Genomic DNA, 13,544 nt, shown 5'->3' on the forward strand with positions numbered 1-13,544 from the left:
TACTAATAGATTCATTTCCTCAGGATTCAATACATATATATATTTTTTTTAAATGTTTTTTTGTAGCTTGTCAATGACAAGATATCTCTAACATGGAAGGTATATTAAATATAATTATATTGTCAACTATTTGACATTATTTTTTATGCTTATGAAATTTTTGCATCACTAATTTGATAACTAAAGAAAAGTTTTTTGTTAGTAAGTAAGTACTCATCAATTTGATCCCGGTTTTGTAATATTAGACACATGACCGTTTAAAAAAAAATACAAAGCGATTTTTATAGAAGACCAACTTGACATCCATTGTTAAAGAATGAATCTAATCTTGGATTTTTTTACTTGACTAGGGAAGTAAATTTTGTGAGACACTCTTTTTTAAAAAGTATATAATTCATAAGAAATGCACTTATTCATTCAAATAATTGTCGATATATTGGTTTTGCGATTTTGATCAGGCACGCTTAATATATTCTTTAATCTACGTATTTTCATAATGAGAAAAAACAAATAAGTTTATAAAATAGTCACTTGCTGACTTAAAAACAAATAAATTGCACTCACAAAAACAGACTTCTCCAATTTTAGTTTTTTTATTTTTTATTTATAGTATTTATATTTGCAACAACAAATCTGACTTAAGCAAAAATTGGGGAAATCAAAATCTATTTTTAAATATTCTTATGAAGTCCATCTACCTGCTATTTTCTTAATAAGGTTACCTAAGAGTAACCTTCCTCTACTCAATTACCTTCAAATGTGTTTTGTTTGTTTTTTTTCCTCTTATCTAAATACCAATGAAACTTTTTATTGTCCATGTGTTTAACGCATGCATTAGTCACTTCCCATTAAATCACCTCATATTTTCTATACTGCCATAAAAAACAAAAACAATTACGTAGTGGGTGCAAAATAGATGTATCCTACATTTGAAAGGCTTTTATGATAAGAGCCAACACATGACTTAATCCACTAATGTATGTACAATAGTACTGTCCTGAGCTGTCAAAACACAGCATCTCAATATAATGTGACCATTGGGAAATTCAAGTGATTTAAATGTTCAAAGCTTCAGATTTTTAATGATAAATTTTTGGTTGAAAGAATATAGGCAATCGTAGAATAGTACAGTTTGCAATTCAATGAACACTAATTAGAATCCAGATAAACAGCCAAATCACAGCATCATAAGATGTTGTCTTATGTTTAGCTTTTTACTTATGTGAGGCCATTGATGCTGTGTTTTGATATCAACAAAATATCCTACTTGGGATGGGAATTTAAGAAAAATATTATCTTAGAAATGGGAGAGAAATAGAGATGTAACATTATTACGAGCCACTCATTAGTCCTAATCAACTATGAATCATAGCTCGGTCTTTTAAATTATTTATATTTCAGTTTGATGTCGTCCCTAAAAATTTGTTACGATTGATTGTTATAGGAAAAAAAGAAGACGAATGTAAACCATATGTTAGTATAATTACGCATATATTATTGTGTTATTTAGAAAATTTAGTTGTAATTCAATCACGTGTAGAATGGTATTTGTAAAAAAATTAGTTGTTAACTAAAAAAAAAATCTCAACAATGAAAATTTTGAAGATCATGCAGTATTTTGCCATCTCAGGCCATATTAGTATTGATCGATGTAGGGGTACTGTATTCATTCCAGGGTATTGACATTTTAAAACAATAAAATACTTAATTTATATTAGAATCGGTACTTCCAGGCCCGTAACTCGGATTTTACTTTGAAGAGATTCTTTTTTTTTTTTTTTTTTCAATTTTTCACACTGAGGTTTTTCCCACGAACGATATTAGATGAATAGTTCAATTCTTCTTAAAAATAATGAAAAATCATTTTGATAAATAAGCAATTATTTTTTAATTAAATGACTTTCTTGAAGAGAGCGTTGTTTTTTAAAGACATTTTTGGATTTTTTTAAAAAATGTGTGGATATTTAGTTTAATTCTGTTAGAAAGTAATATTAACTAGAAAATTTGTAAAATTGCATTTTATAACGTCATCAAGCATTCTAGACTAATGCTATCCCACAATCCAAAACAAAAATCCTGTAACAGATTTAAAAAAAAAAAAAAAAAAAAAATGGACGCTTCTACAAGTCCATATGAATTCCCCTTGACAACATTCTTGACTCATTATTTTTGGCCGAAAAGATCAATAAATTGATGGATATTTTGGTACAGAAATCGGTAAAAAATCTCAGTATTTTTCATTATTTATTCGTTTCTATTATTTATCAGGGCTGTATTGTTAATATTGGTCACGAATAAATAAACGATGCAGCCAAAAAATAATGAATTAAAAAAAAACAATTGTTTGTTAATTCAAATATCCTATTATCTAATTTACACCTGATCAAGCACTGCATTGTGTACACACAAACAAACAAACATGTCAGCTGTAATTGTTTTGTAAACGGAAACGTGTGTCACCTTAATGTATGCCCTATATTTAAGTACAAAAACACACTATTACTAAACAACTCATGGCTTTTATTGATAGCTATTAAAATAAAATTACTAATTCAATCTACAAAATACATTTTGAACATTTTAATTCCCTTCATGCTGAGTCAGTAAATAAGTGATTATAAGGAATGAGGCCTCATTGCAAGTTCCCTTTATTTGAGCATGCCCAAGTTTTATAACCTCTGCGTATACAACAGTCGTAATGTTTTGATGGAATACTCAAAAGAAAACGACGTAGTAAAGGATAGATCGTCTACGTAATCATGTATTATTATAACTTAAAACCATATCAAGTTTATGTATTTTCCTAGTAATAAATTATTCTGTAAATTGTCAAAAGACTCGGCTTCAGGAAGTATAAACATATAATATACATACATATGTATGTATATTGATAGGGACGACTTGCATGCATAACATCTTAATAAAAAAATACAAGGAAAATACAACCTGTTTCAAAGGAAACTCATTTAAATCTATATCCTATCAATTGCATGTAACATCCAAGGACTTATGGAGCTTTTATTATTTTATAAAAGTAAAGTCATGGAAATAGAATCAATGAATGTAGTTTGAAATGGTGAGACTCGGTCTAGCTCTGAGTATTTTTTTTTTTTCGTTCGGTCTTAAATGATTTTTTCTAGACCGATTTTTTTCAAGATCATATAATATAAGAGATGTAATTTCTTTTTTTTCTAGATCAACTGTCATCATTTTCTTTAAAGAACACGATATATACAATTGGTCTAAGATCATTTTTAATTTATTTAGACCGGAAAAAGCGAAGTTTTATGTTTTCCAAGAGTTAGGACCATAGGACGATAGAGAGAATCAAAGGAAGATACTTCTAACTTGATTACTCATCTCATGAGATAATCGAATTCGGAATTGTGTATTCTTCGAGCGACGACAGGGTTTAAATTCATCCAAGCTTTCTCTGTTGAAAATTTATATGTCGTTATTGTTCTTGAAGATAAATATGATTTCATGTATTTAATCATTTATCTGTAATATCAGTCTAGATCGATTTTTTCGGACAGAACTAGACCGATAATTTCTGTTGGAACGATCTAGACCGAACTCTTCCTATGTACTCATCTAGCTAAAAAAATCGTATGGACCGATCCAGACCAAACTATTCCTTAGACCGATCTAGATCCAATTTTCTATGAGGTCGGTACAGACTGAGCTAAGATTTACAAACCGAAACCCAACACTTGTAGTTAGTGTATGAAAATTTTTCTAAGAAGACTAGATAAGTTAGAAGAGGTTTTATGAGAATTAAGAATAATGTAAAAAAAAAAAAAAAAAAAAAAAAAAGGATTCCTTTGGGATAATGGCTTGATTTGAAACAAAATAATCAAAAAACAAAAGAAAAACCTTCAATATTATCAACTTTTTTTTTGTAAGAATAAAGATATTTACCTATTCAATTCCTTATGATAAAATATCATGCAATGTTAGTGATGTTTTTTATATTGGTCCCTAAATATTAAAGTATCGTCCGATCATGTTCAGAATCGTCAATATGAGTTCGAATTGGACTCAAAAGCTGTCTAGAATCTACTAAATGACGTCATTAAAAAAAATAGTTCCAGAGATCAATCTCAGCCATCAAGGATACAATGTTTATAAGAATTATATGGCATATAAAAGAGAATAACTTGTCCGAAACGCTATGGCGGCCTTATCAGCAAACATATTTTGGAAAACATTGAATCTAACAACTTAAGTCCAATATGGAGCAAAATGGTACAACAGAAAATGGAGAATGAAAAACGAAAAATCAATAGATCAGTTACAAAGTGAACTTCCATAAGAAACGTTAGAAATTTTAAAATTGATTGATAGGTTACGGAAGAAATCTCACATGGACCGTTGTGTTGGTCCTTATTTGGGACCGAAGACCGCAAGTGCAGTCCAGTCCTACTTATCCGTCCGTAAAGAAGGTAAACAAGATCCCTTGTGACGTCAATGAGGGTGATTTTTTTCTTTTTTTAAATTATTCCATTATACCGGTAGTTGCATAAATACACAGACTAATTTTTAAACGCTTATATCTCAAGGTTCCGTGACCGGAAATTAAAAACTCGAGCACAAATAACTCGGTAAATCTTTTGGCTTTGTTTTTGTTTTTCTTACTCGCATCAAACAAAGTCGTTTACGATGAATGACGAGGCCAAATGTCAAATGGTTCCCAATCTCCTCCACGCCGGTAGATCTGTCAAGGAGATAATCAAGGACACTGGACTATCCAGGACTACTGTGTTCAAGGTCCAGAAGCTTGTCAAGGAGGGAAAAGATCTGAAAGACCTGCCCATACCTCTGGAATGACTCAGGATTGGCTCGCTGACAACATGCCATTTTGGAACAAAAACATTTGGCCACCTCAATCACCTAATTTGAATCATCTTGACTAGAGTGTGTGGTGGCAAATCGAGAAGAAGACCTGTCCTACCCACCATCCGAATTTGGACTCATTGAAGGCCAGCGTCAATCAGCAATGGGCAGCCATGGAAGACCATTACATCTACTATGTGTGCAAGGCCTTCTGCGTGCGCTTGGAGGGTGTCATAGCAGCTTATGGCGGTTATATTCAGTAATTATATTAAATTTTATACCAGAATAAATTCTCTATTATATAGTTCTTAAAAAAATACGTCCTAAGAATTTTATTACACATTTAATTATTTGCCACAAATAGTCCGTGTATTTATGCAACTACCGGTATAATATAATAAATTATATAACTAATTAATAATATAATATGTTTCTCTTATTTTGTATTGTGATGAAAAAATAATATTTTTGCAAGATATGTTCAATAATCTAAAAACAAATTTAATATATTTTATTTGACTTAATAAAGCATCCATATTTTGATGAAAAATTCCAAGAACCGATAGACCGATCCTAATATTGGATTGGACTGGACCGAATAAATATGGACCTACACAACACTACTCACCTGGATCTTGAAGAGCCTTGAAAAAAAGTTAAAGAGCTAATGAATTGTAGAGAACTTCAAACTCATAACCCTAGACTAAAACTCGTTCATACATACATCTATAAATAGAAAAACCACTTACGTTGGTGAATTATTCAACAAATATATACAATTAACCTTCTGTGAGAAAATAGAAAGATTATGAAAGAAATAAAAATCCAAAACAGAAAAATAGGGCCTAACGATATATATATATATTTTTTTTTTAATTTTATTACATTGATTATAAATAAGATATGTATGTACAAGTGCAAAAGTTTGCTAAAAACTTCAGGTAAATAAAAATTAATTAAATGTAATAGGTCAAAATGTACTACAAGGAGAGGTTATAAGCATGGCGTTACCTTCCTTACACAAAAATATACAGTATATATTTCTTTTTTTTTGTTAGCTGTGGATGTTTCTGCTTCTTTTCTCCTAATCATTGTTTTGAGCGTTGATAGGTTGAATTAAAATGAGCTCTCTTTAAGTTGGGGGAGGGGGTAAATCAAATTCTATTTTAGCCAAACTTTTAGGATAAAAAAGGATTTTTAAGCACGACAGGAAAAAAAAATCCGGCCAAATATTTCGTTGGACTACAATTTTTTTTCTTTAAAATGAAAAATAAGGGCTATATTCTTATGCATCACTTGAGAAAACTTACTTTAATAAACTTATTTAAAATTATTCGTTGTAATCAAGATAATGTAATAAATAATTCATTTTTCAAATGCTGAAATGTTTGTATCAATTTGTTATTTACTTTGATTTTCATAAATATAGTTATTTTATTTCGAAATATGGCACTAAATCGTAAATAATACCCTAAAAAATGTTTTTTTTAATAATACAAGGCTTCAAAAGTCAAACCTGTAGAGATTGAAAGTTTGAATGGTCATTTTGGCGTTCTACAGTTTAAATAACAATAATATATTGGCAAAAAATGCTGTTGCATGCTTTAGTTGTTGAAAGGTGTTCAAGAACTAATTCTACTCGTAATTCAACTAAATAACGTTCAGAACACTGATTATGAGAAAATTAACATCAACAGCTGACAACCAAATATACTGTATATATATTTTATCTTCATGCATATCATATATTTAGAGATATATACAAAACATAAAATATTATACTATAATTTTTTGTGTTCAAAGACGGATAACATGGCCGGGACAGATTTTAAATCCCATATTAAGGACCAATATACGAGGGTTGTTTGAAAAGACCGTACAAAGTCCGAGAGATGACATTACTGACACGTATACAGGTTATGTTTATTTAGTAGCATGTCTTGGAAGAACACACACCATCTGTCAACCAGATCGGTCTATTTCTTTCTGTTTGGCATTCGTTTGAATCGAGGAGTCAGACAGAATGATAATCCTATGGATTAGCAAAGAATAACCCTCATTGACTATATGGAAAAGTGTAAAACTATCACAGGTGCATATTATTCATCGTTATTGGACAGTTTGAAAACTGAGCTGCAAGAAAAACGCCAACGACTGACTAACAAAAAGTCCTTTTCCATCACGACAATACACCAGCTCACACCTCAGCAGTTCTGGTCGCAAAATTAATGGAAATAGTGTTCCAACTCGAGACATCCACAGTACTAGCAATTTTACACACCTTCATTCTTTTGTCATCCATCACCAATTCATGGATGTTATCAATAATTTCTGACGTAGTAACTTTAAGAGGCCGTCCAGAACGTTCAACGTAACTTATGCCAATGTGGCCAATTCAAAATTTTGAAACCGCTTATAAACTGTTTTAATAGAAGGTGCACTGTCCTTGTAATGTTTATCAAGTTTTATTTACTCTCCTGGGACGTTTCACCTTTCATAAAGATATGTTTAATCAAGAGACAAAATTATTTTTAGTCCATGTTTGAAAATCCCTCAACTTCCTTGATTCAAACGTATGCTAAACATAAATAAATTGACCGTTCTGGCTGAAAGTTGGTGTGTGTTCTTAGAAGAGATGCTACTAACTATACATGGCCTTGATACACAACAGTGGTGTCATTTCTCGGACTTTGCACAGACTTTTCAAACGTTCCGCGTAACCCTATGAAATATGAAGAGATTTAAGGGGGTATCTTTTACTTAAATACATGGTCCTGTAATAAGATGCCTGGCTTTGAAGAAGAAATTGCTTGAGGGATATTTCTAAATATATATGCACTAGTATAAGTATCATTTGCTATGATAATGATAATCATACTCCCATGTGTGGTTATAATTCACTTTTTGCACAAATAAATCATATGTACCTACATCTTAAAAAAAAATAAACTGCATTCCACATTCAGGCATTAAAAAGATATAATTATATCTAAATTATGGGTGAAAGTATGACACAGTGAGAACACGTAATTATTATTAAAAAAAGTACAAGTATTTATTTCTCTTATTTCATCTCACCTATCTTTTTGAGCGTTCTCCATGATACACTCTCCTTGATATTCATTCAAATATATAATTCGCTCTCTGAGACTCTTAATGGTACTTCGATCCACACGGTGTTGCTCCTCCATTTCAGCATCATGATCACATGAACAGCCCTCGTTTTTACTCTGATCTGATTGACGATCCCATGATATCTCATCACTTTTCGAGACGGAAGGACTCCCACAATCAAAGCGAGAACTAAGTTTTGTATCAAGGGTCTGAGGATAAAGAGATTCTTGCGTCTTGTTGAGGTTGTGTGCAATACTTCTTTGACTTTCTATATAATAAAGTGTATTTCTCATGACTGTAAAGAAAAAAACGAATTTTAATAAAAAAAGACTTTTTGGAAGTTCAAAAATAAGTCTCATTTATGTTTATTTATTTCAACATTGGATGCATAATTATAATTGTTTTAGTTTGACAAGAACTATTGATGGTTATATATATTCATATATGTACTTTTTTAAAGATCTTTACATTTACTAATACGTTCCAAGTTTCGTAGAAAATTAAAAAGACTTACACTCCAAAAATGTTTAGAATTTACGACCCTTTTTTAAAGTCTTCATAAATTTGTGAGATAAATAAATTCATAAACTTTATAATAATTTGAGTGATCAATATTGATCATCAAAAAGGATATATTCGCATGAAAAAAAAACTTTTCCATTCTTGAGACTAACCTTATCAATTTATCATCATTTTTATTATTAAAAATTTAATCTTTTAAGCGTATATTTTGATACGGAAAGTGAAGAAATAACGCAATTCAATTAATTTATTATGCCAGTGGTTTCTGAAGACCATCAAATAAAATATATAAGTTCTTCAAAAATTAAATTTATAAAGAATTGAGTGTTCTACAAGGAAAGGCTGTTTTTTTTTTTGTTTTTTTTTTTTAAACCTTGAAATAGTTACAGCCACAAAATTAACATTATAAATAAATTAATATAATGCGGATTTTTGCGGAAAAAATATTGATAACTTTTTTTCGAGATATTGGATATTAGGTAATTTTGAGAGGTAAAAGTAATTTTTTGGTTATATTTTTGTAATTACATTGTCAGATTTTCATGATTTTTGCTGTAATTAATACAAGATCATATAAATTATTAATTATTTTGCAATGAGTGGATATAATTGATCATAATTAAAAAGTCCTACATTGAGGAGAAAAAAATTGTAATTGTGACGCTGAGTACATTGGTGTCATTAAACGACTATTTGGAGCTGTTTAAGTTAAAATAAAAATGACTTTTGCGGTGGTATGTGAGAATGGATGAAACATGGATCCCTCAATACACACCTAAATAAAGAAGATTGTCAATAAAGTGGACAAAAGCCGTTACAATTCGGTTACAAATATATAGTTACGAAAACTATGGTAACCTCTAAACTAACGGTCAGAATGCAACAAAATTTTAACACTTACTTTTTGAAGGTTAGTACTACCTAAAAATTACGTAGGTTTGTTCACAATATTACCATATATGAATCAAACAAGAGACATATTCATATATATGTTATATCAAAGTGCAAATGACGAGCATAGTATAAGATGTTTCTATTTTACATAATACATAAAATGTTAAAAATAAAACCACATGGAAATTAAAGAGCACATACCAACAACTTAAAAAATGCAATTAACTCATTTTTGCTAAAATTTAACATAGGAACATCTTATACTATGTTCTTCAATTTGGCTTCTGCAAGATATTTGAGCTTATAAAACTACTGTTTACCTTAAAAAGTATAAAAAATCTAATTATAATTCTATTCAAAAATATAACTCATATAATAAAAAATAGAACAAAATATATGAATAGAGAACCCTCATTAAGGATATCAATTTTCTTCATAAGTTTTTGCAAAAATTATTCCCTTCCTTGTCCGGTTACTAATGAAGTATTTTGATCTGATTGAATGATGTAGTGTATAACGTATTATTCAAAATTATATTATAATAGACCATATAAAGATTTTATCAGCAAATAACTATTACAATCATAATTGTGGTAATTATAATCAAGGAGTAACTAAAATTAAGGATGATATGTTTTTACAATTGCAAATCACAACAGTAGTTACAAGAAGTATCAGATGTATGTCTCATATTTCGACATGAAAGAACTATATTAATGAAAATAACAAATTGATACAAGCATTTCAGGATTTACAAAATGAATTATTTATTACTTTATCTTAATTACAATTAATGAAAATGTATACAAGTACCAAAAAATCGAATAAAATCAAGGAACTTTCTTATGTTTTCTTCAAGTGCTTAATATCCTAGCTTATTTTAAAGAATATACCTTATATTTTACTTTAAAAAAATGTCTTTAAATAAGGTTGTTTTTGATTGATTTTTGGTCAATTTAGTTTTTAATATTTATTAAGGAATTTTCAAAGAATAAGATGGTAGGTTGCATTGAATATTCATTACAATAATATTTTTGGGGAAAAAATTAAATTATTTATAATATATACTAATTTAATTTATAATTTAGAAGTAAGGGATTTAAACATGTTTATCGATGCTTCATATTCAAAATCATTGATTAATTGATATATATGAAACACACAAGCAACTTAATCTTTTTAATGGCTTTAATGACCAAACCTTTAAAGGTAAAAGGTTTGAATGGTCGTTTGAGTGTTTTACGGGTTAAGTATAAATAACAAATGTGAATTCAGCCTGTAGCGCACCAAGACCTTCATTTTGTTGCATAGTCTTATATTTGTTCTTTTTGATATAGCTTCTCAGGAGTAGAAAACACAATCTAGCTAAACATAAAATTTATAAAAAACTATTAATGAGATTTATCTTAACTTATATATTTCGAGTTTTTAATATTGGAGTTCGACTTTAGCCGATTTTTTCAAATAATATTTTAGGCAAGTTTGAGCAATTTTAAGAAAATGAACAAAAATCCAGAAAAAGACGAAATTCCAATTAATTCTTTATTTAATTCATAATTATATATATACAACTTAATATTTCGTAGCCATATTTGAGTTAATTATAGTCTTTTTGTTCAAATTTGTAGGATCTGTTAAGATTTACTAAAGTTTTGGCTTTAATTTAAAACCTTTCTTTGATTAAAGTGAATTATATTCGCCCTGATATGGCCTTTCAAATTAGGTCTATCATTTTTTTTTCATTTCTTGTGACAATTAAGTTAATTTACGGTAGAGCAAAGGATCCCGTCAACTCTCTATGACTTTATTTTCTCATTCATTATCAAGTTGAAGTTATCCTTGAATTTTGGCTATTTTAAATCCATTAATTCTCTGATTTATACGTTTATAAACAGAATAATTTGTTCAAAGGCGTATAATAGATAAAATCAGGATTAGTGTTATATTTATTATTAGAAGAATTATGTAACCTTCACACTTAAACAATCTGTTGTGGATAATTTATTTCTTCTAATAAAATTATCACGTATGCCCTTAAGAAGTGTTAGAAATAAATAAATACAAATCTAATAAGTCCTTGAAAGAATGAAAATATTAAATTCAAGGGTTTGCAAACTCACTAAAGTATTTTTTAAATATATAATCCGCACTATTGAAATTCCTTCATTTAATACATGAGTAATGTAAATGACCTTTGGACTCTATCACGTATTTACTCAACAAAAAAATTCCTATATTGTAATCAATCCTAATCGAGCCTTCCCAAGGCATATGCTCAATGCCTTAAACAACCATTCCACAACGGTTTTAATTAGACGTGGGTTGATGTTTCTAATTCAAATCGAAAAACTGATTTATCTGCCAAAAAAAATCAAATAAATGTATTGGATCGATATTCATAAAAACTCTTAGAAAAATTGATATTTGCTCCGATATTTAATATGATGCAATTAAAAAACTGTTGGAATGAAAAAAAAATGTAGGCTTTATTTGAAGCTTAATATACATAGTACACGCATTTATATGCATTTATGAATGTATCTGCTATCACTTCTTAGCCCTTGGTTAGTGAACTGGGATTAATTCAAATCTGCTTTAAATAATTTTTATCGCCAAAACTTTTTAGTATACTTCTGAAACATTATGAATGAATTCAACTTTTTGCCCTTGTAAAAATACATTTTCCTGGAATAATTCGTAAATAATTAGTAAGTATATTTTTGGTATTACTTAAAGTTAATTAAATCTAATTAACATTTCATATAATTTTTCAATTAAAATTAAATTTTGAAATATTTTAACTGTATTAATAACAAATTATAACTTTTTGATACCCTAAACTAGTGTTATTAAAATTATTTTTGGAAAATATTCAATTTTTTCTCTTCTTTTTTAAGTCATCTATTTAAATTATAAAAATATTTGTTTATTTACTCGTAAAAATGGATGAAATAGTTAGGATTTTATTAAAAATTGAAATGTCGTAATTTGGAGTCTATGTCGATTGTGTGTCATGTAAAATTTGCTTAATATTTGGCTAACATTTTACCCCAGTTAACTCACTACGTCAAAAAGGATGTTCACTAACGGATTGTTAAAAAGACACATTAGGTATAAAGTCCAAATTTTAATTACCAAGGCTTGTCAAGTTTGTCTTCCAAAAAAATTGATCTTATTTTAAAACTGACATTTATATAAATAAATATTAATAAACTGCAATCAAATTGATGAATACGTACGTTATAACTCAAAAAATATTTAATATGTCACTGACAAACTTATAATAAACATTTAGTTTTGATTTTGTATTTATATTCTATCCTTATGAACATGTTAGTCAACGAAACCAAAAAAAAATGCAATCAGGGACACGTATACATCTAATCATTTGTAAAACATCAGCTTGTAAAAATGTATGCTGATGGTTTTTAAATAATTATATGTCAACCTAACAACAATTGCAATATATTTTTTAATTCATATACAGAGTGAGCCATAAGTCTTAGGACATCAACTTCATTTTAATATTTGTCTTACACGGGTGTATATTTTTTAATTAAACTTGTAGTATATGATTAATACAATGTTCATCTTTGTTTGTAGTAAACAAACTTTTTTTTTTCAAACATAGAACCTCTAAAAATGACATTATAGGGCTGAACCGAATTCATCTCCCTTGCCTTGGAGGGAAGGGCTGTAAGGTCATTATCAAACCCCTATATGACATCAATGTGACTAAGTAATCAGTCCACTACACGATCAAGCGGTACAAGGAGACCAGGAGTGTAGAGGGTAGGCCAAGGAGTGGTCACCCGAGGTCCATGAAGATCGAAGATTAACCGCAAAAAAAAGCTCTCTACGAGATAAATGAATTATGAGGCTGGTGATCTGGAAAAATCATGGGTAAGGTGGTCAGGAAGGACCTGAGGATGAAGCCTATAACGTTTACAAAAGCATCAGTGTTTTAGAAGGACACAATTGCAATGAGGTGTTTCAATCATTTGGACTGATGAGACGATCTTCACTGTAGAGCTGAGTTACAAAAGCCACAACAACGACTTCATCCTGGGTTGGAGCATCAAGGATATTCCCCTGAACAAACACAGCGTGTTTAGGCCCCAAAAGCCGTTCTTGGTGATAGTATGGACGGGCGTCACCTCCTACAGGATGAAGACGCC

General features: G+C 29.4%; 1 protein-coding gene across 1 annotated transcript in view; it reads right to left on the bottom strand.

Annotated features, from left to right (window-relative positions):
• The window catches only part of LOC121118602 (uncharacterized), a 139,871-nt gene that overhangs the window by 41,838 nt on the left and 84,489 nt on the right, over positions 1-13,544 (bottom strand). Inside the window, exon 2 of the mRNA XM_040713177.2 lies at positions 7,915-8,245. Coding sequence (XP_040569111.1) covers positions 7,915-8,245 — 331 coding nt within the window. The remainder of the gene's footprint in view (positions 1-7,914; positions 8,246-13,544) is intronic.

This window comes from Lepeophtheirus salmonis, chromosome 5, assembly GCF_016086655.4.
Source record: "Lepeophtheirus salmonis chromosome 5, UVic_Lsal_1.4, whole genome shotgun sequence".
NCBI classification, from domain to species: Eukaryota; Metazoa; Arthropoda; class Copepoda; order Siphonostomatoida; family Caligidae; genus Lepeophtheirus; species Lepeophtheirus salmonis.